This window comes from Ochotona princeps, chromosome 20, assembly GCF_030435755.1.
Source record: "Ochotona princeps isolate mOchPri1 chromosome 20, mOchPri1.hap1, whole genome shotgun sequence".
Taxonomy (NCBI): domain Eukaryota; kingdom Metazoa; phylum Chordata; class Mammalia; order Lagomorpha; family Ochotonidae; genus Ochotona; species Ochotona princeps.
In genome coordinates, this window is record NC_080851.1 from 1299209 (window position 1) to 1326925 (window position 27717).

The 27717-nt window shown below is 56.1% G+C and overlaps 1 protein-coding gene across 1 annotated transcript in view; it reads left to right on the forward strand.

The window, feature by feature from the left end:
- Positions 1-25878, forward strand: part of COBL (cordon-bleu WH2 repeat protein) — a 110820-nt gene extending 84942 nt beyond the window's left edge. The window contains exons 10-15 of the mRNA XM_058678157.1: positions 15247-15535; positions 19423-19517; positions 21018-22735; positions 23570-23689; positions 24365-24589; positions 25722-25878. Of these exons, the coding sequence (XP_058534140.1) occupies positions 15247-15535; positions 19423-19517; positions 21018-22735; positions 23570-23689; positions 24365-24589; positions 25722-25739 (2465 nt within the window). The 3' untranslated portion in view covers positions 25740-25878. The remainder of the gene's footprint in view (positions 1-15246; positions 15536-19422; positions 19518-21017; positions 22736-23569; positions 23690-24364; positions 24590-25721) is intronic.
- Positions 25879-27717: the final 1839 nt, after the last annotated feature.

Here is a 27717-nt window from a genome sequence, read left to right on the forward strand (position 1 = left end):
GGCGTACGTGCGGGTGTCCAGCCACCTGGCTCTGCACGATGGCCCGGCTCCGCTCCACTTTGACTCTCTGTGAAGTTCGTTTTTTCTTCCTTCATGCTCTTCTCTAGCAGCTCTTACCTACGTTCCTCCCACAAGATGACCACTGTGGTCATTGTGGCAGAACTGAAATGATCTGTCCGCCTGGTTGAGTGGAGTGCCTGAGCGTGTGAACCATATGGACAGCTGTAGGCGCTTCCGACCCAGGAGAGGCCCCTATGCGGTCCGGACAGGGCAGCCCAACGTCACTACACATTTCTGGTCCTTCTGTGATGGGCCCTCCGACACTTGGTTGGCAAGAAAGGAGCAGAGAGAGAGGGGATGTGTGCCTCCCGCCGTCTGCTCCTCACTCACATCCCAGGAGCTGAGGCCCGGCTGGGTGCACTGGAACTCAGGGTACACATGGCTGCCCACATGTAGCTCCCTTCTGACAGCCCCGTCTTGGGCTGCTTTCGCAGAGCAGTCAAGTGGCCAGCAGTGGCAGCCACATCTGTACAGGTTGCTCTTCCGCAAACATCTTGAGGAAACCAAGATGGTGGGTAAGATATGTGCAGCCCAGCAGCAGGAACAACCCCAGGCCAAGGGAGGAGACAAGTAGCTCCCCCTTTGCCAGTGTGCCAAGGGCTGTTTGAACAGCAGAGGTCTGTCTAGACTTTTCTCCAGAAGACTTTTTCCTCGTTATTGCTCAAAGAAAGAAGAGAATATGCCTTTCTGATAAGAGTGCCGTCTTGCTCATCGTGATGGAGGTATCAGCTGTGCCTGATGTAGCACTGGCTGATTCTAGGGTAGGTGAGGAGGAGAGGCAAGCTAGGCCACCAGAGAGCCACCTAGTGCCATGTGCTTGTGAAAAGCCAAAGTTGCAGAAGTTGCTCATGGAGAATCGGACAAGCTGGAACACACTTGTGCATGGAAATAAGGGCTTTGGAAACTGACATCAGCTGCACACCAGAGGAGGTGTTGTGGACATGCGCGCTGGGATGGAGAAGGGTGGATGCTCCAGACCCAGACAGGCCCTGTGACCACAGCAGCAGCACCTTGGCGAGAAGAGCGGCTCAGACAGGAAGTGACCCCTTGTGTTCAACTGTTGTTCAGGGTGGCAGCAAGCACAATGCCAAAACACACCAGACTCTGAATAGGCAGTGTGTTGGGGGTGGGTGGATGTGGAGGGAGAAGGGGAAAGTCGCACATGGTAGACAGGCCAGCTCATGGGGGAGACGCAGCTTGTCTGGGGTCCCTGGCCTCCCGACCGTGCTCCCCATGTCATGCAGGGACCCTGTGCCCGAGCTGGGCAGAGGGCAGCAAAATCGGACAAAATCAGAATCTTTGCTGACTTACCAAGGGATTACAGCAGAGGGCTCAGCCGCCCTGGAAACTCCTAAGAATCAGACGCCTTCACAGAACGAGATGTTTTGTCCTAAAGCACTGGCATGTCCCTCTCTGACCCAGCAAGGAACCCAGCTCTTGTCACAGCCATAACAGATGCCAGTGAGGCTGACACCTGCAGGCAAGTTAATAAAAGCTTATGCACAAACCATATGTCATATTATGACAGCACTGTAAATCTAACAGGAAAATACATGACTGGGTTTAAGAACAAATTCTAAATTAGGGAAGCATTTGCTTCAGGAAGATGGTTAGGAGACTTTTTAAAGCCAGAGCTGCTGAAGTCAATGACCGTGGAAAGGCGGTGTGGGCTCTGAAAAGCATGAATGCCAGGCTGGGCACTTCGATGGCAGGGCTGTGGCACGAGGCCACAGCAGGGCAGGCGCACACTGCCCTGACAGCTGTTCCAAGATGTGTCGCTCTATCCTGGGTCTGCCACCTACTCTGCTGCCCTAGCCTGGCTCAGGAACCGCCGACCGGGAGGTCCAGCTCAGGTGTGGGCAGGAACGCATACCAGGCCAGTGACTCCCTGGAATACAAGGCGTGGGCTGGCCACTCATTACCCCTTGCCCACTCTGCCAAGCTAGCAAGTAACTAAAGGGTTGATTTCACAAGGAAGTGGAGCTTGCAGAGTAACAGGTGGTTCTACGTCATCTGTCTCCTAATGAATTTGAGCTGAAGTACAATGATTGCATTTATCCAAGGGTGTGGTGTGATATCTCAGTACACACGTGTAAAATCAGTGTGGAATGATGCCTCAGCACACATGTACATACACCTGTAAGGGTCAGAGTGGTGTGGTATCAGTGCATGCATGCACACACCTGTGAGGGTCAGAGTGCTGTAGTATCAGTGCACACGTGCACACACACCTGTGAGGGTCAGAGTGGTGTGGTATCAGTGAACACGTGCACACACCTGTAAGGGTCAGAGTGATGTGGTTTCAGTGCACACGTGCACACACCTGTAAGGGTCAGAGTGCTGTAGTATCAGTGCACACGTGCACACACACCTGTGAGGGTCAGAGTGGTGTGGTTTCAGTGCACACGTGCACACACACCTGTGAGGGTCAGAGTGGTGTGATGTCAGTGCACACGTGCACACACACCTGTAAGGGTCAGAGTGGTGTGGTATCAGTGCACACATGCACACACCTGTGAGGGTCAGAGTGGCGTGGTTTCAGTGCACATGTGCACACACACCTGTGAGGGTCAGAGTGGTGTGGTATCAGTGCACATATACCTGTGAGGGTCAGAGTGGCGTGGTTTCAGTGCACACGTGCACACACCAGTAAGGGTCAGAGTGGTGTGGTTTCAGTGCACACATGCACACACCTGTAAGGGTCAGAGTGGTGTGGTATCAGTGAACATGTGCACACACACCTGTGAGGGTCAGAGTGGTGTGGTTTCAGTGTACATGTGCACACACACACCTGTGAGGGTCAGAGTGGTGTGGTATCAGTGCACACGTGCACACACACCTGTGAGGGTCAGAGTGGTGTGGTATCAGTGTACACGTGCACACACCTGTAAGGGCCAGAGTGGTGTGGTTTCAGTGCACACATGCACACACCTGTAAGGGTCAGAGTGGTGTGGTTTCAGTGCACACGTGCACACACCTGTAAGGGTCAGAGTGGTGTGGTATCAGTGCACACATGCACACACACCTGTAAGGGTCAGAGTGGCGTAGTATCAGTGCACACATGCACACACCGGTAAGGGTCAGAGTGGTGTGGTATCAGTACACACGTGCACACACACCTGTGAGGGTCAGAGTGGTGTGGTATCAGTGAACACGTGCACACACCTGTAAGGGTCAGAGTGGTGTAGTATCAGTGCACACGTGCACACACACCTGTGAGGGTCAGAGTGCTGTAGTATCAGTGCACACGTGCACACACACCTGTGAGGGTCAGAGTGCTGTAGTATCAGTGCACACGTGTACACCTGTGAGGGTCAGAGTGGTGTGGAATCAGTGCACACGTGCACACACACCTGTGAGGGTCAGAGTGCTGTAGTATCAGTGCACACGTGTACACCTGTGAGGGTCAGAGTGGTGTGGTTTCAGTGCACACGTGCACACACACCTGTGAGGGTCAGAGTGGCGTGGTTTCAGTGCACACGTGCACACACACCTGTGAGGGTCAGAGTGGCGTGGTATCAGTGCACACGTGCACACACACACACCTGTGAATTGGGGGTCAGGGTCCTGTGTAGATACCTCATTTCTCTCTTCATCATTTCTTTGTTGTCTGCTGCAGAGCAGCCACCAGGGGGAGCCCCAGTGATTGTGCAGCTAGAGCCAATGTGCAAAGCAAACACAAAACAGGAGAAAGGCCTCAGGCTGTGTGTTTTCCTGTGTTAGGCTGCGGTGGCCATACAGAAGGAGCAGCATCCATGATTGCACTCTCCCAGCTGTGTAGACCTGACTAGTGGACATTAGAGGGGATGTGTGTAAACAGACCTTAGACCCCTGCCTGCTTACATGCATTCTAATGGAAATAGCTTGTGCATGGTGCCTGTGCACATAGGATGCACAGATGCTCAGCCCTCCCAGGCCATGCACATGTGTGCACATATATCACACACTTTCATGTGCACAACGTTACACCCACGCATGTGCACGAGCACACTGCCTGAGCACTATGGGTCGTTATGAGGCCCGCACAGATTGTGGTTGCTAAGGTACCAAGGGCAGAGACTTGGGATGGAATCCGCACAGGGCACATTGTATGAAAGAACAGGCTCCCCTCTGGAGAGGCAGAGGCGTGCCACCCTCATGTCTGTGCACCCCGGGACCTGTGTATACCCGTGCTTGTACCGCGGTCCACATCCTCCTGCAGACATCTGATTGTACTGGGCATGGAGCTCGCTCTACATGGCCCCCTTGGTGTGGAGAGAGGGAGAGTAGCCAGTAAGAGCTGCAACTCCTGGCTCCATGGGTCAGCCCACCCATCTCTGTCACAACCGTGGGCCAGAGCTGCCATTCTGCCTCTATCTCACAGCAAGGAAGCTGGCAGCGTAGGTGATGAGAGGCATTCCTGAAGCCAGTGCAATCAGCGCCTGGGCCAGCAGCCTTTCTGCAGGCTGCCCACACTGTGGGCACCCGTGTGGGGATTGTGGTTCCTGCCCATCCTGACTTCCCATGTCCAGAAAGGAGAACATGCCGGCAACAGGGACACCAGGCCTTCCTGCTGAGCCCTGCACCTCCCAGGCTCAGTGGCTGCAGGGAGAGGAAAGCAGGCGACTCCAGGGACAGATTCATAATCACCATGTGTTCACATGCTTCTGTCTCTCATGTGGCATCACGCATGGCTCGGTAGGTGGCTCCACATACCCTGATGGCCCAAAGCCCAGCTGACAGTGCAGGCAGGGCTGGCCACCCTGAGGCCCCCCGGCGGGCAGGCACTGTCTTCCCCTGTGTCACACGCAGCCTTCCCCTGCGGCTCCCGTGCCTTCATCACTTCCCTTGTGAGGGACACTGTTTGTTGCACCGGGGGACCCTCTCACAGCCCCACTTCCATGCTTGCGTCGTCAAGGACTTTGTCCAATCACAGCCTGACTTCCATCCTTGCGTCTTCAAGGACTTTGTCCAAATAATGTTGCCCCCTGATAAGCTGGGGGTTTTGCTCGAACGTTTGAGTGTCAGCACATGACAGCTGGTGACTCACTGCCTCCAGTTTGCCGGTGACCCAGGCTGTGCTGAGCAGGACACAGGAGCACACACAGACTCTGGCTCTAGGCTTCCCATCTGCTGACAGCTACATTGAGTCTGCCCAAAGCCGCTGTGTTGCTGTCCTGGCCCCTGTGTGCAGCCTCCTTGCCAGCGTGCAGCTTGCTCTGGCCGGACTTTGAGTCCCCCCCTCCTCCTTGGCTTACAAAGGAGCTCCCAGGCCTGGCTGGCAGCCTGTGACACCCCACTTCCTCAGGGAACAAGCCTGCGCTGTGCCTTCCTGCCGTAGAAGCCAAGCCTCCAGTGTGCTGTCCCTCCGTTTCCTGCACACCTCCTCACCTCACCTGGGTCTTCTGAGCATCGCGGACACATGTGCAGACCTTACAGAATGCACAGCTACAGTGCCTTGCACACTCACACGCATGCATGTGTGCGCCCTTGCAAACAGATGTGCAAACCTCCCATACCCTCCTGTGCTCAGTGCCTCTGAGGACAAACCTCATTTCAGCATCCAGAGGAATCCTAGTGGGTGAGATTCAGCAGACACGGGCTGGAACAGGTGGCCACGTGGTCAGGGATCTCCCTGGAGTCAGTATCTGGCCTGGAGCCCCGGGCGGGGGCACTTGGTTTTGGAGAGGTGAGTGCTTTCTGCCCAGTAAGGGCGAAGGATTGGGGTGCCATGGTGGTGAGGCGAGAGGTGGCCTGCGCACAAAGTGTTTGCCTGCTATCTGTGCAGTGTGTGCACCTGGACGAGGTCAGAGGCATTCCAGGCAAGTTCCCCAGCACGCCGGGATCCCAGGATGACTGGCTGTGGTGCTGAACAGGTGTGGCTTCCTGCAGACACGCGCCGTGCAGGCTCCTGGCATTTCCTTCCTGTGTGGGCGCAAGCCGTGCCAGCATCAGCTCCTGCCATAGGACACGCCCGTGTTGCTGGGATCCAGCCTTCTTTACGAGGGAGCTAATCTCAGCACAGTCACCTGTCAGCCGCCTCTTGGCAGGAAACGTGCCATGAAGGGACTTGAGGAGGAGCAAGGGAAATGGGACGTGTTTCTTTCCACACACTCCAGGGGCCCTTCAAAGCTCCACGGGCGTGTGGACAGGCAGCAAGGCAGTGCAAGGTTTCCAAATTCTCCCCAAATGAGCATGCCTGCTAGCTCTGTGTCTGCACAAATCCAGACCCACATTACACGAGACTACTCTGGTCCAAGCTCCATGAAATGTTTACCGGCAGTGAGTAAGGCAAATATGAGTGGCCAGCTAAGCCATGGCTGCAGGCAAAGGTGCTGCCCCTGGAATTCAGGCCACACAGCCCTGCCTGACTTTGCCTCCCAGCCAGTGTGCAAACTCAGGGATCCTGAAGCTATGTCCTGTGCCTTCCACACTGACTTCTGCCTCCTGTTCTGGTACCTGCTTCACACAAAGCTGAGGCACTGGGCCACATTTTCTTCAGCAAGACCAGGCCGATTCTCAGAGAAGTTTCTGACCAGACCTGGTGCTTGATGGTGGCGCCTGGAGTCACTGCGGCCATGGCTGCCCTGTGCCCGCTGCCTGGGCTACCAAACTTGAAGGAGCCACATCCACTGCCACAGGGTGGGAAGTCTCGGGGGGACTCTCAGGAAGTCACTCATACCCAGGCCAGGCTGGCAGGGGAGACGGATCGTCATGGTTTCATCCCTATGATACCACTCAGCCTAGCTGAGCCCCAGGCAGCCATGAAAAGAGCTGCCTGCAGATGGCCGCAGGCTTGGCAGCAGGCAGGGGGTCTGAAGGCAGCACAGGAGCCTTGGAGAGGCCATCCCTACGCTGACCATCCAGCACCTCCCAGAGGCCCACTGTGAGGAAGCAAAAGCCCGGCACCGGCCAGAAAGAACTTTGTTAAAAGAAGAAAATGCATGTGTTGGGACTGGCATGATGCAACAGATTTGTCACTTGCGTACCAATATCCCCGTGGGCTCTGATTCTGGTCCCAGCTGTTCCCCTCCCGTCTAGTTCCCTGCAACAGTGACGGGTGGCCCAGGAACGTGCGCCTGTGCGTCAGGAGGCCTGGACAGTTTCTGTTGGCATCTGTGCTGCCAGAAGGAGTGGCTGTTGACCTCCCCAGATTGTCCCCTTAAGCGTGCCCCTGAGGTGGGTAGGAAAGGCCCAGAGCGAGGGCTCTGGTACAGCTCTTGAGCCACCTACGTTGGCAGCTCTTGGCTCACGGGGCCGTCTGGGATGCCGGGTGGACTTGCCTGTTTTTTCCAGCTGAAACGATGCTTTTATGAATTGCCAAATGGCAAGAAGAGGCCCTTGCTGCTGGGAGCGTGTGGACTGAAGAGGAGGAAGGGAAAGATTGGCCTTCTGAACAGGCCACCGCATGGTCAGGATCCGCCTTCCGTCCCACCGTCTGAACAGGCCGCTGCATGGCCAGGATCCGCCCTCCGTCCCACAGTTAACACTGCTCTGAGAGCCATGAACCTGATATCAGCACAGAGGAACAGTGATGTCAGCATAGGGGCCATGACATCATGGGGGAGACACTATCACGTCATCTCATGGAGAAGCTGTGGTGTCATCACGGAGGAGCCGTGACATCCGCACAGTGGACGAGCTGTGATGTCACACAACAGAGCAATTTTAGCCTCATACTTGCTCTAGTAGGTACAGGACACTAACTGTGGCCTCAGAATTGGCATGGCTGAGCTGAGTCTGTACATATCCAGAGTCACTCTTGTGGCGACCAAGTACCAACAGAGACTGTCCCCACATCTGTGTGCCCACAAGCCACCCCAGTGCTGCCTGGGAAGCCACCCCTGCCAAATGCAGGCCAGAAACAGAGGCAGCTGTTGTAGGGATGGAAGAAGACCCGTTTCATCAGAGCAGTTAAAACTCAAAAGGAAGCAGAATTAGAAAGTGGACCACAGCTGTGAAACAAGCATCTGCAGCCCTTGCTCCGAAGACGGAAGAGGTTGTTGCATATGGAAAACCAGAGAGGCTGTTACTGGGAAACGGTGTGCCTGGGAGTGAAGCACACAGCCGGCAACACATACATGTGTGGACACGCTCTGGTGAAAGTTCAGACGTCTACAAATTAGGGAGGAGATCCTGCCAGCCCTGGAGATAGGGCAGGTGCTCCCAGGCCCTTGCTGTTGGGGGTGAGAGGGAGCACCAGCGTGCTGTGGGACCAGGAGGGCAGAGAGCCGGGCACAGTGAGCTGGCTGTGCTTGCGCAGCAGGTGTGTGAGTAGATCCTCACCGTTAGACGCATCAGCCAGCACCTAGGTTGCTGATTGTCTTGGCCTGGAGTATCAGTATGCATGAGACAGGTGCATGGGGCCCTCAGACCAGTAGCCCAGCAGTTCTGCCCACAGCAGCATCACGTAGGCATGAGTGCTGCCTTGCTCTGTGGTGCTACAGTGGCTGATGGTGCTGGACCCGAAAGCATCTGGGCAGTCCACACGCACGTGGTCTGTCATGAGTGGAGGCATAGTGCAGGACATGAGTACAACAGGAAACCAAGCCCACTAACCTTTGGGTTCTTGTCTGTGAGCTGAGAACGGTCTGCAGGCACACAGATTTCCATCCAAATCTGACCCTCTGTTTATCCCCACTGGTGGTCAAGGATGAGGAGCAAATGGAACTGACCCTCAGCCATAACAGCTCCAGGAGCCCATCCCTGAGTGAGACCATGTGCAAGTGTGTAATCTGAACAGTGGGAAGCAGAAGGTGTGCAGCTGTCAGTCCACTCTGAAGGATTGCAGAAACTCTTGGAAAATGGAATTAAAAGATGAATTTAGGGCTGGGTGTTTAGCCTAGCAGTAGCCCTGTGCCATGTTGGAGCTGGCTCATTTCCTCACTCTGCCTCCAGACTCCAGCTTCCTGGTGCTGCCGGAAATGGTAGCTTACTTCACGGTGCTTCTGTCATCTGTCTGAGGTCCTAGGATGCTTTGCTGACTTGTGACCCCAGCCCCAGGCCACCTCTGGCCACTGTGGCCATTGTGGAGTTAACCAGAGATGGGAGAATTCTGTTTGCTTGTCTCTATCTCTCTGCCTCAAATAATTTTTAAATTTGAATCATGAGTACATTTTACTGTAAAAAATTGAGATCTGTGCATATTTTGCAATACATACCTTCCACACAGTTTTAAAGACACCTCTCCCGTATTTTTTCACGTAATGCTTCCTATAAGAGAAACATTATAATAGAAAACAGAAATGTGAGAAAAATGGGAGAAATGTATTAGGACTGTTTTAGTCCCAAGAGACGGAAAATGCCTTTAGCTCATGATGCACAGTGATTTGTGCCAATTTTAGCTTACAAGTAAGGGGTCATTATCTCTTAATTCTATCTAACTTTTGAAACACCCTCATAACTGGGAGCTAAGCCTTCAATCTTTGCTATGGGCATGGCTGGAGCCACAAGCTGTAATGCTGTGCCAGCACCAACAATGGCGCTGATCCTTGCTCAGACCCAGTCCACGCATCCTGGCCAGTGAGACCACCATCTGCTGTCGGAGCCCTGGGGGAGCTCTTGAGAAGGCTTTGATTGGGGTGCCAAAGATGTCCACCCATCATTGGACCAGTCACCAGGTCTGTACCTCCAGACTGGCCAGGCACATCAGATGTTCATCCCCATGGCCTCGCCCAGAACATGAGAAATGCGGCCATGCAAGGGGTGGGGCCCGTCCAGCCCTAGCAGGCAGGGAGATGGTGCTGAGCACAGATGGCAGCTGTCTCCCAGATGTGTTTTTGTGTGAACAGTGTTTGGAGCACAGTTCTCTTGTGACAGTGGGGTAGATGGGTTCCCTAGCCAGAGAGTCCACCAGGCTCAGGGCTCAGGGCTGGAGTTCCAGGGCAAGTGCAGAAAAGTGGAGGGTCCAGTGGTACCAAGGGTATTTTACCTTTTCTTCAGAGGATCCAGGTCTGTTTGGGGCCCACTAAGACCTCCAGCTTTCGCATCCCCAGCTGGAAAAGATCAAACTGACACTTGGGTCCCCAGCTGGTTTTCCTGTGGCTTCCCTGTGCAGTGTCTTTGGGGCCCCGAGTCTGAGGGTCTGACAGGCACATCCACACCTGACATGGCCTGGTGCTCAGTGGTCTCTCTGCGTCTGAGGAGGTGAGAGCAAGCCGACCGCACCCAAAGAAAGCTGGGCTCAGAGCTCAAAGGCCGTGGTGGCCAAGTCAGGCTGTGTCTTGTGATTGCATCTCTGAGTCAAAACCCGGACTGCACAGCCTCTTGACATCTGCATGCGTGTGTGCACAGGAAACACCACAGGACACTGCCCTCTGTGTGTCTTCATGTGTGTGTGTGCCCAGCCATGCACCCCATGGATGCTGCCTTCCACATCTGCATGCGTGTGTGCACAGGAAACACCACAGGACACTGCCCTCTGTGTGTCTTCATGTGTGTGTGTGCCCAGCCATGCACCCCATGGATGCTGCCTTCCACATCTGCATGCGTGTGTGCACATGTACCCCCCGGGACACCAGTGCCTCATCTACTCAGGGCCTCCCATGGTCCCTGTGCTGCCTTGTGGGCCTGTGCAGTTGCCCATCTTTGACCCATTGTCCTTTCCCACCTGCCAAAGATATGCCCATCACAGATCCCGCTCAGCAGCTGCATGTCTCCCCTGAGAGTGCCTGGGACCCAGGTGTCAGATGGACTGAGGGGCTCTGAGTATGTTGCTGGGATCCAGCCTGGGTGTTCACTCCCCTGGGAGAACAAGAGGGCTTAGTAGATGTTCTGTTCCTGCTTGTATCTTTTCTCAAACTGAAGACTTTCCTTAAACTGCATGCAAAACCCCTGAGGCCAACATTAACTGGCATTTCCTCACCCATCAGCAGTGCCCTGGGCTCACCTCCCTGAAACAAGCAGACCTCACCCTGAAGACAGCACATAGGACAGGTGTGGACACTGGCCCTGGGGGCGAGGGGACAGCAAATCCTGAAGAACCTCAAGTGGTTTCCCACCAAAAGAACTGAAGATCTCATCTGGGTTGCTGGCCACAGCGCAGATCAGCAGCTGTCATCTGGGGATAGACCCAGGACGTCAGCACTGGGAGACTTAAAACAAGCTCAGGGATACTGCTGCTCACTCCCTGTGCACGTCATTTCCCTGTGCTAGTGTCACACAAGTGTGGGAAGCAGGAACCGAGTTTGAGCCAAACCATGCTTTGTTCTAGCAGGAATGTGTAATCCAGTCGTTTGGGAGACAGCAGCTCAGGGCTCGTCATGAAACACATCTCCTGGGACATTTTACCACTTGATGCAACAACTAAGTTTCTAGAACATTTATATGGTTTCCATTAGCTCGTACACATTGTTAGTTCCTCAAGATCACAATGACAACTCCGTATACCTAGAAATAATTTAATGCTACAATCCATGGTAAGAGGAAAACTTGAAATGTGAAGATGAAATTAAAAATGTTGCAGTCAGATTGAAATTAGAATTTTCTAATTTTAGTGAACATAAATGCTTTATAAAAGATTTAATTATGGGTCTGGCACAGTAGTCTAGTGGCTAAAGTCCTCGCCTTGTACACACTGGGATCCCGTATGGATGCTGGTTCATATCCCAGCAGCTCCACTTCCCATCCAGCTCCCTGACTGTAGCCTGGGAGGGCATTCGAGGATGGCCCAAAGCCTTGGGACCCTGCACCTGTGTGGGAGACGTGGAAGAGACTCCTGGCTTCTGATTGGCTGAGCTCTTGGGGAGTGAATCAGCAGACAGATCTTCCTCTCTGTCTCGCCTCTTCTCTATACATTCAACTTTCCAATAAAAACAAATCTTTTTAGAAATTTTATAAGGATTTAATTACAAAAGCCCCCTTTCAAGCATTAAGCTAATTTCGTTTAGATGAGATTTTCCAAGCGCTGGAGGAGAGTGGGTTTGGGAAGCTAGACACATGCTCCACCCTGCCCAGTCACTGTTCCTACATGCAGTTTTCCAGGCATGAAACTATGTGACACTCAGGGTCCTTGCATGACAGTTTTCACATGATGAAGCAATTACTTTTAAAGTATTGATATGTTTAATTATGGCTGCTATAGCAAATTGAAGTGAGGGTGGAAACATCTAGGGGTAAATTAAAGACACACGCACACCCTGATTCAAACAACATCTACAGTCGTTTTGATGTTACTACACACTACCGGGCAAACAGGTGCGATCTTGTATGTCAGCTAATGGGGTGGGAGGGGTGCGTGTTTGCTCAGCTCTGTCTGTGGGAGGGTGTGGAAGTCACTGAACGTCACCCACCCAGCCACAGGCAGCTCGGCTGGGGTGGGCGGGTGCAGGACAAGGCTGGTGTGCTGACCAGAGGGGAGTGTGGGAGCCACGGCAGCTGCTCGCCTGCAACAGCGTTTTAGCTCTCTCTGAGATATATTCTGTAGACCTACGAGCTCAGGAAACTGCTCTCATGAAATGTGCTTCCTTAATGATCAGCACAGCAGTGGCCACCTGGACCAGGTCTTCCTTTGCATTTAATGAAGCAGCATAGTAATGAATCCATTGCCAAGGCCTTCCTCAGCCCATGATGGGTTACGTACCGAGCGGCCATGTAAGCTGCTCATGCCGTCAGTGGGAGGTGCGCTGAGTGCACTGGCCCACAGGGTCCCTGGCTCAGCACACAGCCCTCCACGGGGTACAGGGTGTGTCCCTCAGGACTCTGGCAGCTGGGGGCTGTGCCCTGGATCACCCACTGCCTAGCATCACCAAGGAGGACAGGCCGTGTAGCACCCGCACAGGAGTCGCAGCGCCAAGTATGGCATCTCAGAGCTGTGGACTCTGTCTGCTGGGAAGGTGCAAATGACTAGTGTGCAGTGTTCGCCAGTGACCTTGTGAAAGAGAAGCTCACCTGAGCCAGCAATGACCAGCACAGATCATGTGCAACCTGAGCTGCCAGTGGTCCTGCGGTCACATCTTTGCACTTGAACTGGAGCCTTTCAGAGCCATCGGCAGATGTAATGGCATTTGAACCTGGGGACTGCATCATTTAGGGTAGGCTGGTGGGGGGCTATGTTTTTGCTTAGGCTGTGTCTGTCCACTGGAAAGAGATCCAATCACGAATTTCTGTTCGGTTTCTGCTGAAGATAAAGAGCGTTTGTCACTCACTTTTACAAAATCCCTGCTGAGGTGACCCAGAAAGGTTGTGCATTCCATAAGGAAGAGCAGGTTGCCGTCCTCTGCCGTGTTGTAGAAGGGTGCCCACACCCTGCATACTGGGTTGGAATATTAACAATGGCACATTCTACATCTAGAAGGGATATAGGCTTTATCAGGAAGATCAGGGTAAGATTCAATGTAGGATAGGGGCTAGGATGTGGGATGTGAAGCTCTACTTAGACCTCCTCTGCTGCCAGGCTGTGATTCTAAGACCCCCCTGTAGGTCTGTGCTGAGGGTGGGAGATGAGACATGCAGCAGCTGGACCCTCTTGGTGAGGCCCAGTCATGGCACAACCAAAGCAGCTCCTGCTCTCTGGCTGCACCTTGGGCTTCCAGTTAGAACCGATGAAGACGAAAGACCACTCCTGAGTCATGCATGACCTCAGAGATGTGACAGCGCATGTGAAGTTCTTGGGGCCAGCCAAGCCAGAAGTCATGGGGATGGCTGAGGTTGGCATGCTGCTTCTCCAGCAAGTGGCCAGAAGTCCCTGGAGACCACCATCCACCAAGAGCTGATGTAGATTGAGTGGCAGCTGAGTAGGGGTGGGGAGGAAGACGTCCTAGCCTATGCATGGCCCCACTGTTCAGGATGGCCTCCCACCCATGGAATGACTGACAGCGAAGCTGGGCCCAACATTTAGGTGGTGCCTGCTATGTGCACACACTTCCGTTTGCCCCAGCACCCACGGACACATGCCCATAGCCAGCGCTCCTCCTGGCGCAGTCATCCCTGGTGGGTATGTCTGTCCCCTCCTGAGCTGTGAGTCACCACAGAACCTAGAGTTGTGGCCTGAAAGCCTGCGTGCCCAGATCCTGTCCTGCCAGCCCTTGGCAGCCAAGACCTGGCTGTCACACTCGGTGCCCGTCGCCACAACCCTGAAGCCTGCATCATTCCTTCCCCTGGTTTAACCTGCTCTGCTGAGATTTGAACCAGGGTCTCTGAACTGAGAGGTAAGTGGCTGTTTTACCACACACCCAGGGTGAAGCAGATGTGTGTTAGTAACAGCGCTAATGAAAGGCAAGGGGGGAGCAGCAGGCAGTTCCATCTTGTGCTGCCAGCTCTGCCAGCCCGCAGATCGCCCTGGGGAGGAAGCCCAGCAGCCAGGTCAGGATGGAAGTGTCCGGAGTGGCCGTCAGCCTCACGGGGGCTGTCTGCCCACAGCCCTGTTTCCAGGTCTCAGCCAAGACTCAAACCGAGCACTGCATTCCATTGGTCTCAGCCCCTCTTCCCCTCTCCTTCCCTCTGTCTCTCTCCATCTCTCTCTCCCCCCACCTCCCTCTCCTTCCCCCTTTCTCTCTCCCTCTCCTTCCCCCTCCCTTCTGACTCCTTCGCCTCATATGTTTGTCAGTCTTGTTCTTCATCTTACTGTTGGTCTGGGGGGATTTTGTGTGGTCTCCGTGCTGTCAGCTGTCTGGTGACAATGTGCGTGATGCCACGGATGAGGGCAATGCTGTCTGCTCTTGTGTCCAGGGGCTCCCTTCAAGCTAGGTGCCCAGTGGCTGTTGGCAAAAGGGATAACCTTAGAACATGCTGGAGCTGCAGTGCCGGGTTCCTCACCTGCTGCCTGGTCATGCCCAGCATGTAGACCCTGTCTGAAAGCATTCTTTTGTTTATGACCTGTGTGTTCCCGCAGAGACCCGCCCCCCCCGCCCCCGCCAGCCTGTTTGCCTAGAAACTCCAGCTTATGGAGCCCTGGGGAGTTCAGAGGCCCTGGCCTAGTCAGAGCAACAGAATGGGCTCACACTGCCTGCACGCCATGTGTCTACGGGTGCCCCTTCCTTCAGTGGAATTTGCTGCCCCACACGTGCATGCTAAGCGTGAGCCACACAGCAGGGAGGGGTGCCCATGATACATCAGGCCCAAGCCCAGGCTCACAGTCCTGAAAAACATCAGAGGTTCCTAATGTTGTTTAACAGAACTGAATCCCAGTTCAACCCAGGGTCACTATGACTTGGGAGGCCTGGGATGTCGGCACCACCCAACTGACCATACCCTGTGTGTCTCCTCCAGTGAGTCTGTCCCTGGGCCGAGGCAGGCAGGCTGGCGTGGATGGAGCTGAGGAGACGGTGTCTGTGGGCAGCTGCTTCACTTCGGAGGACACAACAGAGGACTCGGGGGTGATGAGCTCTCCCTCCGATGTCATCTCCCTTGACTCGCAGCACGACAGCCTTAAGTCCAAAGACAAGTGGGCTACTGACCAGGAAGATAGCAGTGACCAGGACTTGGCAGGCACTCCAGAGCTGGGACCCCCGAGGAGCCCACTGTGGGGCAGGAACAGCCCTGGAGGCATGGACCGCAGGTGAGTTTGGGACTGGGAGGGGGCTGTCTGTTGACCCTGTTGAGGGCAGGGGTTCCCAGAAGGCACTTCACTTTTCAGTAACCCCAAAGTCCCCAACAGTTAGAGAACAGCTTGGTGAGATGATGGAGGCGTGCACGGCTAAGTTATCTGGGGTCAGCAGAGCCCAGGGGTGACCACAGGGGGCTTTGGGGCCAGCGTCCCTGTCTGGAGGCTGAGATGGGCATGGCTCGCCGCTGGCCCTTGCTGGCCTGACCTGCCTCTTCACTTTGTTGTTGCTGTGTCCAGCTTACTGAGGAAGAGAAGCCTCACCTGGTGCATGAGCTTTGCTCTGTTCGTCCTGATGAGCTTGCTTTTCACGCTGTGTAGCACCCTGGGGGACGATGGGTGGGGATGATAATGGATTATGTATAATGCCACAGAGCATAGCTAGATGGTGGGTGGATGGATGGATGTCACAACTACAGACACACACACAGGATGAGTGGGAGCTGAGCCTGAGTGGCTCATCCCCCAGTGCCTGCCCTGGCTGCCGACTTGAGCACGACAGGTTGTCACACAGCGCTGTCGAGCGGGAGCTGAGCCTGAGTGGCTCATCCCCCAGTGCCTGCCCTGGCTGCCGACTTGAGCACAACAGGTTGTCACACAGCGCTGTCAGCAGGTGGAATGTCAAACTGCCATGGTACGTATCACTGAAACCTTGGCCGTATCCGGGGGCAGCCCTGTGGGCTGTGCAAGTCCAAAGAGCCCCCACTCAGGCTGCTTCCCTTGTCTTGTTCTTTGCAAATAAACCAAAAACCTCCCAAAGCCTCCACCTCTCACAGTGCTGTTCAGCTGTGGCTGCTCCCATGTCGTGGAGAATGCTGGGACCAGGCAGGGCCTGCACTTGCCCATCGGAGCTCCCACAGGCTGGCTCCAGCACTGTCCTCTGCCCTTCCCACTTACACACCAATGGCCCCAGCATTCCCGCCTTCTCCACAGCAGCAGACCCTGTAGGACAGAGTAACTCCGTGCCTATTTCACATGTGCAGCCTGATGGCCAAGTGTGTGCTGCACTAGCTTTTTAATCCCCTGGTCTTGCGACTTGACAGGCTGTTTGAGGGAACAAACACCTGTGTGCATTTGCTGCCTGCGCCGGGGACTCTGGGATGCAGTGCTGCTGTCCCAGCCCGGGGACGGTGTGCATGCATCCTGTGCTTTACAAGGTGGGAGGAGGGGTCATCGCTTTGTAACCCTTTGCAAGAGAGTAAATTGGAATGAGAGAGACTGTGGCCAGTGCACTGCCATGGGCTTTGCCTGTGGCCACACGAGCCAGTCACACAGCAGCCCCCAGGCTACCGCTTCCTCCCATGGCCTCTCAGAAGATGCCGACCAGAGACCTGGGCTGCAGAACAGATCTCCCCATGCCCAGTGCATGCAGCTGGCAGCTTTTCATCCGTGCACCGTCTTCTGGTGTGCAGGGCAACAAAAGCCAGACCAGGTGAAGGTGCCGGGGTGCAGGGCCAGACTGAGGAAGAGAAGGCATGTGGCTGCCCAGCCAGGGATGCGGTGACAGCATCCGGCCGGCCTAGATGGCTTAAAGGGAAAGGAGTGAGGTGGGAGAGAGAGCATGGGTCCAAGAGAGCCAGTCCAAGCACCATGTCACCAGGCCTTAGCAGGGCTGTGTGGGGGACCTGTCCCATGCTTCCTACAAGGCAGCCACGCCCCAGCCAGGGCAGGAGGAAGATGCCTGGGACCAAGGTGGCTCCGGCCTGACTGCAGCCTCCTGTGGGACCAGCCTCCTGTGGGACCAAGCCTTGCCAGGCTGACCCGGCAGGCTGGGCTTGCCAGGCTCCCAGCAACACCAGGAAGTCGGCGTCCTGTGTGTGGTGGAAGACATACTGGAGGATGAGTCATGTTGTGTGATGGTGATTTGCTTTGCTCACTCTCAGACCCAACAGCTCCGTCCAGCTGTTGTGTGCCATGGCAAATGCAGTTCGAGAGAGAGTTCCGATGCTCACCTGATGCCCCTCCTCTTGAATCCCTCTGGGCTCCTGCCTTGACACTGGCCATGGGCCCCCCCTCGCCCAGTGACAGCTGCACATCCGGATTCCTCCCATGTGGCATCCCCACAGCCCTGCCCTGTATTTCCATGTGGTACAGCCAGGCTCTGAAAGGCCTCTCCCTGATGCCACAAGCTTGGCCATTCGTGGGCCTTGGCATCTGCAGCACCGCTTCCTTGCAGCAAACCCCAGGAAGACAGCACAGCTTGGCTGCTCTGAGTCTCGGTGAGCATTGTCACACTGCTTTCCAGGGAACCCCAGCAGCTGCCAGGTGGGTGTCTCAGAGTCCCTCTGGCTCCTCATGTTATGGTGATGCTTTTGGCTAGTTTTCACACAGATGACATCACTGGCCTTGCTCTCTTCAGTTCTCATTTTATGAGTCCCTTCCCCATCCTGTGAGACTGATGTGTTCATGCCTGCTTCGACATAATGGCCCCTTCTGAGGTCGGAGTGCATGGATCAGTTGGCCTGGCAGTACTCTGCCCCCAGACTGGGCACAAGCCTTCGAGAAAAGCCCCTTTCCAGTCCAGTGCTACTAGACAGCACTCCCCAGCTTCTCCTTGATGCAACATTTCATCCTGTGTTAGAATGCAAACACCTGCATGTGGATTTCTTGCAGCCCTCACACGCTGTGCGAGGAAAGAACACAACTTGAGCAAAGCGCATTTGGTAATTAGAGGCCCGGCAGGAGCGGCCGCGTGCACCTCTGTGCTCCCTGCTTATTGATCTGCACACACACAGCTCCAGCCAGCCCCTTTGTCTGGCCTGTCACAGGACATTAGCCAAGGATGCCCTGGAGGCCACTTCATGGCTCTCGGCTGGACCTCGTTGATTGGAACGAGGACTTTGCTGTGCAAGGGTGGGCTGTGTGGGCTGTGTTCCGGGCATCACTGTCTGGGTATGATCAGAGGTGATAGAAATGGGTCCTCGGCGTGAACAGTTGGCGGGAGAGAGCCGTCAGGCCTGCACGGCAGACACAGCCGCGGACGTGGCTCTGTGGAGCCGCACCACGGGAGAGTGGACTCGGCAGCCCCTGCGAGAACAGCTCTCGAATTGTTCTGGCAGCGGTGATCTCTTGGATGCCATTGTTGCCATGACGCAAGTCAGGCCAGATCTGGGCCCTGGGCAGGCTGCCTGGCTTCTTTCTCCTGGATGCCAGGCGCTGTGGGGAGCTGCACACTTCTGCTTAGCTACCAGCTTGGGGCTGCAAGTGCCTCCCCAGCTGCTGGAGCAGCTCACCTGGGTGACCACGCAGGTGTGTTGGTGGCTCTGTGAGGTTTCCGACCGGGGCCTGGCACAGCAGGGCACACAGCAGCAGGCAGGGTAGACCAAGCATCACATACATATTCACGTCTAATACATGTACAGACACACAGCACACACCACATGCAGCACACGTCTAATACATGTACATGCACACAGTACACACCACATCCAGCACACGTGTACATGGGCACTGTATATCACACATACCCACATTGAGCACAAGTGAACACACACTACATCTAACATATCTACACCCACACACCATGGCATACACACAACACACATGTACACAACACCACATACCATACATACACCTCATCTACCACTCTCCAGGCACCACACACTAAGCCTTGTACATCATATCCTACTTGCACACACAGTGTCTACAGTACATTACATGCATATGTGCACACAATGCACCCATCACACACCACACTACACACAGGACCACATCCAATACATGTGCACAGTGCACACACCTCACAGATCCACACATGCACAGCTGAGCGATGGTGGTTCTGAGGGCGGCAGGAGTGCAGTAAGAATGGTAAGAAGCCCATGCCTTTCTCCTGTCTCCCCTAGAACCGGAAGAGCGGGCACAGCCACAGGCAACGGCAACTTCTTCCTTACCACACAGTTCCAGAGAACCCTGGCAGAGTTCAAGGGAGACCTGGAAGGTTAGCGTTGCCATCCTCATGGGCACAGGAGGGCAGCATCCCTTCTGGGCCCAGGGTTGGGGGGTAGAGGGTCTTCAGGGGACAGCATGGGAGCTAGGAACGAGGGAGGAGCTCTCAAGACAGGGTTCCCAGTGGGTGACTCGGAGAGGCCTCACAGACCCCCCTGGAGCCACGTGCTTTGCATGTTATGTGTTTGCACAGAAAGGTCCCCGACCCGAATGAAGGAGGGACATATGGAGCACAAAGTGAGCTGCCTGTCTTTTTCCAAGGTTTAACTTTATGTACATGAGAGGCAGAATTACAGAGTCCCGGGGATCTTTCAGCCACTGGTTCAATCCCCAACCTCCTGGGCTGGACCAGGCCAAAGCCGGAAGCTACTCCCAGGGCTCCCATGTGGGTGCCAGGGCCTAAGGACTTGGGCATATGAGCAGGGAGGGAGCCGGACTGGATGGGGAGCAGTAGGATCCACCTGGCCTTTCGACCATGGCAGAGGCCAGGCTGCTCTGTGAGTTGGTCTTGACACAGCCTTAGGAAGGCAAGGCAGGTACCTGTGTGCCTCGGCCCCGCTCAGAGCACCTGTCGCAGGAGCCATGCCTGTGTGTCTCAGGGACACATAGTAGTGAACCAGAAACTGGGTCCTGGTACTGGCTTGGAACCAGACAAAAGGAAAACTGCATACGAAGCCCTGCTTAGCACCTGTGACTATCAGGGTGGCAAGGCCCAGCTGTGCCATGTCCAGCAGCCCCTCCCCACTGGCCGCTGCATCCCTTGGAACTGTGCAAGGTCAGAGCCCACCTGAGGAGGTCCCCTGGCTCACTCAGAAGTGAGCAGTGGGTAGGCTGCCCTGTAGGCCCGGTTGGGATTCCACTCTCTTCCTGTGTGCAGATGACGTAGCAATCCATGGCCTGTGTCACGGGTACTGGCCCACTGTACCAGTCCATCGGCCTGCAGCATCTGTCTGCGAGTAGGGCCTGTGCTGCTTTGTGAAAGTTGGGGTTCTGGCTCCAGGTCACTTAGGTCTCACAAGGCTGTGTGTTTCTTAGCATGTGTGAGTGCCTTAGAAGTAGCCCCGGGGGACCTGGTATGGTGTCTAGTGGCTAAAGTCCTCCCCTTAATGTGCCAAGATCCCATATGGGTGCTGGTTCATGTCCCAGCTGCTCCACTTCCCTGCTAACTCCCTACTTGTGGCCTGGGGGAGCAGTCGAGGATGGCCCAAAGCCTTGGGACCCTGCACCCACATGGGAGACCCGAAATAAGCTCCTGGTTCTGGACAGCTCAGCTCTGACCGTTGCAGCCACTTGGCAGTGAACCCCAGGTGGAAAATCTGTCTCTCCTTCTCTCTGTAAATCTGACTTTCCAAGAAAAAAAAAAAAAAATCTTCAACAACAAAAAAGGGGAGGGAGGAAGGGACGCCCTGGAGCCCGGGTCACAGCTCCATCACTGCAGTGACCAGAGTGGGTGCTGGCCAGGAACTGACTGTGTGCTTCTCCTTTCTGCCAGAGATGGAGGAGAGCTATAGGACAGACAGCAGCTCGCTGACCAGCTGTAGCAACGGAGTGTCCCCTCGCTATGTTCAGGAGACGCTGGTCTCCAATGGCGATGTAGACACAATCCCTGTGACCTTCATAGGGGAGGTGCCAGACGATCCTGTGGACCTGGGAGTGTTGTGCAACACAAACAACAATGCTGGCTCCTTTGGTTCAGAAGATGCCACGGGCAGGGGAGTGCGGCTGTCCCCCTTCCAGGCTGGGCACAGCCAACCCCGCCCCAGAGTGGGTGAAGAAGAGCCTGGCCCACAGGCTCCTTCCCACAATGCCGGAAAGGATGTCCCATTGGCCTCACGGGATACCCGTCGAGACTGGCGCCAGGCTGACGTGGGGCCCGCAACAGCAGCTCTTGCATCCAGGCTCCACACAGACACCCCCAGCATGAAGGAAAAAAGACTGGTGCCTGGCGCTGCCCATGACAACAAGGCATGTGCTGCCGAAAGCACAGGTACAGAGCCGCTGGGCAGGACAGACAGTGGGGCTGGCAGTGCTGTCTCAGCCACACTGGCCTGGCACCAGCGAGGCCGCACCCTGGGAAGAAGCTCCGGCCCTCGGTCTGGCCTCACCACCTACAAGATTGTGCCCTCCAAGTCGGAGACAAGGCAGTACGACAGAGCCGGCTCCTTGTCCGCGGGTGCCATCTTGATCAATGAGCTCGGAGACCTGGTGAATCCCCACGCCAACATGAGCAGGACCCCCCCGTCAGCCCCGGCCACCCTGGACACAGACCCCCAGCCCATGGAGAGAATCAGGGAATTCTGGAGAAGCAGCTCAACTGAGAAGCCCTTGGACCCAGCCACGAGACCACTGACAACCCTTGCTTCTGCCTGGCCAGCTCAACAGCAACCAGACCATCAGCCGAGAGCAGTGCCCATGGCCACAGCAATGCCAGTACCACGGCCACACTCTACCACCCAGGAAGCAGGGGTGACCCTGGAGGAAGGGCAGGGCCGGCTGCTGTCCACTGTCACTTGTCACACTAAGGAGCCAGCCGCTGGTGGTACGGAGGTCACTTTCCTCCGGCCCCAGAGGAGAACATCCAGCCAGTACGTGGCCAATGCCATTACCAGACGAATAGGGCCTCCCAAGGCCCCCACCCCTTCTGGGAAGCTGCACAGCCTTTCCCAGAAGGGCCGAGAAGGCCAAGTACTGAAACCGGCCACCCCGCCACTCCCCACCCCCAGCTCATCCGCAGGGACCCGGGAACCTGAAGGTGGCAGCATGCAGGGATCGGCCGTGGGAACCCCTCCCCATAGGGATACCTGCAGCCCACCCAGCGTCCCCCCAAGCAGAGCGTCTCAGGGGGCCCATGCTTTCGTGGAGCAGAACTCCACCAGGAAGCCCAGTACAGGCAGCCGGAAGCCCAGCACAGCACCTGCCCCCACATGCCCTCTGCCCTCGCCTCTGACAGCTGCCCAGACCTCTGGTTCCAGCTCGGTGCTGCTGAACGGCTCTGCCCGCGCCCCAGGCAGCACCCCAGAAAGGGCGGGAGCACCAGGCCCGCTACCCTCAGAGGCAAACGAGACAGATGGGGTCACACCCCTCAGCATCTTTGGGCCGAAGAAGAAGTTCCGACCTGTGGTGCAGCGGCCTGCCCCCGAGGATACGTCCCTGCACAGTGCGCTGATGGAGGCCATCCACTCTGCAGGGGGGACACAGAGGCTGCGCAAGGTGAGCCAGCCCACTGGGGGGCTCGGATGGGCGGACGGGGTGGGGTGGAGCAGGGAAGCACAGTACACGGGATGTTTTGCCTGCAATCCAGTCAGCTCCTCTGTCCAGCACAACCGAGCAGGAATGCCAAAGAGACTGGAGTCAGGGTGTTTTCACCATGTCCACAGCCCTCAAGCCCCCAAGGGCCACTATGCAGGCCAGGTGAGGAGTGAGTCCTACGGCCGGGCATCCCTGCACTCCTGGGCCCAAGCGTGTCTACCCACAGTCAGCCATCAGCAGGCCCCTCAAGACGCTGGCCCCCTCCCTGTCCCTGGGTGCTTGCCGTGCAGCCCAAGTATATCAGCATTAAGGCCCAAAGCCGGACTCCCTCAGCAGCAGCCATTTCCTCAGTCTAGCAAGTGAGGAGCCAACGTGAGGCCAGGGAACGCGGTGCAACATTCCCAAGGAGGTCTGGCATGCACAGCTCCGCTGCAGGGGACTGGGGCTAGTGACAGGAGGGACAGAGAGGCTGTCGTAGGTACGACCCTAAGCACGTAGCCTTAGAGTCCAGCACAGTGGCCCTTCATTTACATCACAACCTTGTCCCGGGAGCCCCACCACACATGGTAAATGTCCATCAGATACACACCCAGTGTTCCTGCTTGAATGTGCTTCAGGCCTGGCAGCATCCCACGGGGAGCTGTCCTTCTACAGGTGTTCTAGAGCCCTTGAGCCGTGCTGAACCTTGGGCTAGCGGTCCAGGGCCATGCCTGTGCTCATGTAGACAGCAGGGTTCAGCTGCCCTCCCAGTCCTCCCACCCTCATCAAGGACTGTGCTGACACTGAATGTTCTAGACTGCAGAGCTTGGCTTGGAGCGAGGCCCCAAGAAGCCATCCTACACAGAGGCGGAGACCGAGCGGTCAGCGCTGCTGGCAGCCATCCGAGGGCACAGTGGTGCCCACAGCCTAAGGAAGGTGAGGAGGGGCCTCATCATCACAAGGGTCTGGGCCCATGCTAATAACATGTCCTGCCCACAGGAGCTCTGGCATTGGGGATGGCACCGTTCCAGGAGGCTGGAGCACCTCCCACACAGGGTTGGTCCAGGACACTCACCACAGAATGGAGACAGCTCCGTGCTGTTCCCAGGAGCCAGCACTTTCCCTGTTTCTGGGCTCATGTGGGGGTCCCAGCCCCAGCAGACCTGACCATGGGCTGGACAGTGTGTCATGCCTGCAGGCACCAGGTCCAGATGCTGATGAAGGTCTCGGGGTCAAAGGCACTGAGGCAGCCCCTGCTTCTACACCAGGACAAGGCTTGACGTCAGGGTCCCCAGTTGGGACACAGCCACCAGATCCTGGTCCCTTCAGCCATGGCTCAGCTGCTAGCAGGGCCGAGGGCAGGTGACCCAGCCACCAGGGAAACAAACCATCCTGGGTTGGGCTTGCTGCAAGCGAACTGTCCTGGTGCCGACAGGGCTGGCCGCATGCTGCCCACGCTGTGGGAGCCCTGGACCAGCTGCTGTGACAGAGGGCTCCTCTCCACTGGCTGCTGTTCGGGCAAGTGCAGTCTGGGGAGCAGCCCCAGTTCACACGGTGAGGCTGTCACTCCCAAGACCTCAGGATTTCAGTCATGTGACCTCGACCCGCCAGGTGTCATCCTCGGCCGCTGAGGAGCTCCAGGGCTTCCGGGATGCAGCGCACTCCACACCAGGCCCAGAAGCTCCTCCACCCCCGCCGGTCCTGCTAGCCCCTGCCCTGCCGGGCTCAGGAGCACCCTCCAGGCCCCACACAGGCACCTCCGACAGCCCAGTGGATGCCAGGCAGGCCCTGATGGCTGCCATTCGCTCTGGCACCGGAGCTGCGAGGCTGAAGAAGGTGAGTGTGGGGGTGAGGACAGTGGAGATGTGCTGGGCAGGGGCCACAGGGCAGTCATTAGTGGGGTGGGAGAGCACTGTAATCATCATCCCTCACACTTACAGGTGGTGGGGGGTAAATTTAGGCTGCCATTCACAAAGGGGAAAGCCACCTCCTGCACACCCGGTACACCCCATGGTCCACTCTGCTCAGAGCTGGGGCCCAAACCCTACTCTACATCAAGCCATTCCCACCCTAACCTGTGGTTGGGGCTGGCCCATGCAGGCTGGGGAGAATCCTGCTTGAGTCCCTTAGTTCTCAGGACACCACTACCTCCCTCCACCTCTCCCACCTGCTGCCTTTCTTCCTCCCACCTAACTCTTGTGTTCATGTGCATTGGTCTGTGGTGCTATCTACCGTTTCCTTATGTCTACCCATCTACCCATCCACCCATCCATCCCATCATCCATCCATCTGTTATCCATTCATCATCCATCCATATCATTATCCATCTATTCATTCCATCCATCCACCCACTCACTCATCCATCCACCCACACTATATGAGTCTCTTAGAGCCTATACTTTCCTGTGCTGCCAGTTTCTCTGTGAGTACTGATGGTGACCCACACCTCCGTAAGCACTGCTCAAAGACAGTGGAATTATTGATTGATACAGCAGCATTTCTGAGTCTCAGTAACACTGGGACCCAGTGGCTTTTGAGATCTGCTTCAAGTCTATGGGGGCCCTGGCCATAGAATGACCCCATCATTGTCTATTGCTGGTGGGTTTGGGAAATGATGTGGGTGAAAGAAACTGAGCAAGGTTTTCTTTTCTGAGAGCCAAAGCTTTTGTGTTCAGGTGCATATCAGGGAGTGTCCTCAGGATGTGTATATGGTGAATGAAGCTCAAAGATGCCATCACTCAGCCTTAGTGCACAGACACTGGCTCACACAGCAATCAGTTTGAGCCTAGGAATACTCTGCCACATCACTAAGTCCTGTGAGGAGGACTAGACTGTGCAGTGAGTGAGCACTCCCTGTGAGGACTCATTGTGTGCAGGGAACACAGCCATGTCACAGCAGCAAGATGGGGTACCTGTATTTTACCCTGAGCACATACAAAATATTTTGCGTATTCCTGTCTCCTGGCAGGTGCCCTTGCTGGTGTGAGTTGCTGACAGAGTCCGGAGCATTGCAGAAACCCATCGGCCAGACACTCATCATCACTCGCAGGTTCCACGGGGCGACGAGCACCCTGGTAGTGTCGCTTCCTTGTCTTCGGGCCAAAGCACAGACAGTTGACTCTCAATCTGATCCCACAGAGGGGAGGGGCTGCTCTGCAGCCTGTGTGCCAAGGAAGTGTGCCTTGCCTCTGAATACTCACGGTGCCAAGTATGGTCCTTGTCCCAGCTCTTATGCCCAGCTATCTCAAAGGACAAAGTGAGACGCCGCAGGCCTTAGGCTGACAGTGCCACCCATGCCCCCACCACCTAGCCGCAGACCTGCCTTCCACCTCCATGCCCTCCATGCCCTCTGTGCGGCTGTCAATCTGAGTGCAGCCTGCTCCTGCAGCACGAGATTTGGGAAGCTCTTTCCATGGCCGCCACCCTGGGGAAGAACTGCCAGCTCTTAGCCCTCAGGTACCAGGGTGTGATGCCTGGTGAAGGGCCATCATTTGATCACCCAGACTTGCAGTCAAGCATCCCCACTTCCTGGTGGTGGCCAGTCCTGCAGCGGCAGGCTATGAGGTGTGGAGCTCCCCTCAGTGGAGCCATGCACGGAGCCATAGGGTGCTGCTGCCTGCTGGCCATGGGCTGGAGCAGGCCTGGGCCCATGTTGGCACCTTTTTCACAGTTGGGTGCCACCCTAGAGATCCGTTCATGGCACCCACTGCCCGGCTACCCAGGGCTCTGGGGATGTTTAGTTCTGCAGTCATGTTGTCTGCATCATTCAGAGTCTGTTAGCTGGGAGAACAAAGCTGGGACAGACGCACAGACAGATCATGGAGCACACCTGCAATAGCGGAGCTCAGCATTCTGAGAACACACGGGTGAGATGGGGGCTTCACTGCCACCTGGGTGCAGGCATAATGTCTGTACTGTCTCCGTGAGCCCAAAGCCCCCAGCCAATCCTCTGAGTCGCAGCTGTCCAGGGTTTGCCCTTAGTGCCACAAATAAACAAGAGTCAAATCAGAGCTCTGTGTCACTCCTGCCTATGTCTGCTTGGGGGCCACCTCCCACACAGGCAAGAGGGATTCACTTACTGAATCAGTACACACCCATGGCTGTCCGCTCTCCGTCACTGGCGACACAGGCAACAAAGCCAGCACATCAAGGCTCCATGTGTAGAAACCCACTTCCCCTTGTCAGGTAGGAGGAAGTGTGGTGTCTGGAGCAAAGGCCCTTGGGCTATTTCCTGGCGGGTGCAGCTTCTGCCAATCACCCAGCAACAGAAGCTTGTTCCCAGCTCATGCCTCGGCCCAACACCTGGCCCCGGTGCCTGACCCCGGAGCACCCACCTGTGGTCCCCATCCCAATGGGTGGAACAGCACCCTGCACCCCAAATTCTGCAGCCATGTGGGCAGGCTGCCACTGAGCTGTGAAGCCCAGCATGCCCCCACACTACAGACACAGTGAACTGCCTCTGCCTGTGCTTCCCAAACCTCCTGGGCTCTTCCAGGCCCTGCTGTAGAACCCCTCCTCACCCTCCATGTCCAAGCACCCTGCCCTGTGGGGCATGGCTCCTGCTGTTGCCATCGTCACTTCCACTGGTGTCCAGTAGCATCTGTGTTGGGGAACACTATCAGCCACATCTTACCCCAGTTGGAAGCTCCAGGCCTGGGGATGCTACCCAATACTGTGGATGTGCTGTCACATGGACAGGAATTGGCCCGGTGTGACTGACAGCCAACTCAGAACAGGAAACAGACAGGACCAGGAGGCAGGCACTGCTGGGCGTTACTGAGGGGAGGGGAGATTTGTGGCACCATGCCTGGGGAGGGAGGGAAGCAGAGAAGATGGCTTGGGTTGTGGGAGCCTGTAGCAGGATTCAGGAGACAACCCTCAGGGTTCCAGCAGGAGGAGGGATACCGGGGAAGCTGTGAGGGGCCCCAAGTCAAACGCCTGCCTCCTAGTACTGTCCCAGACAC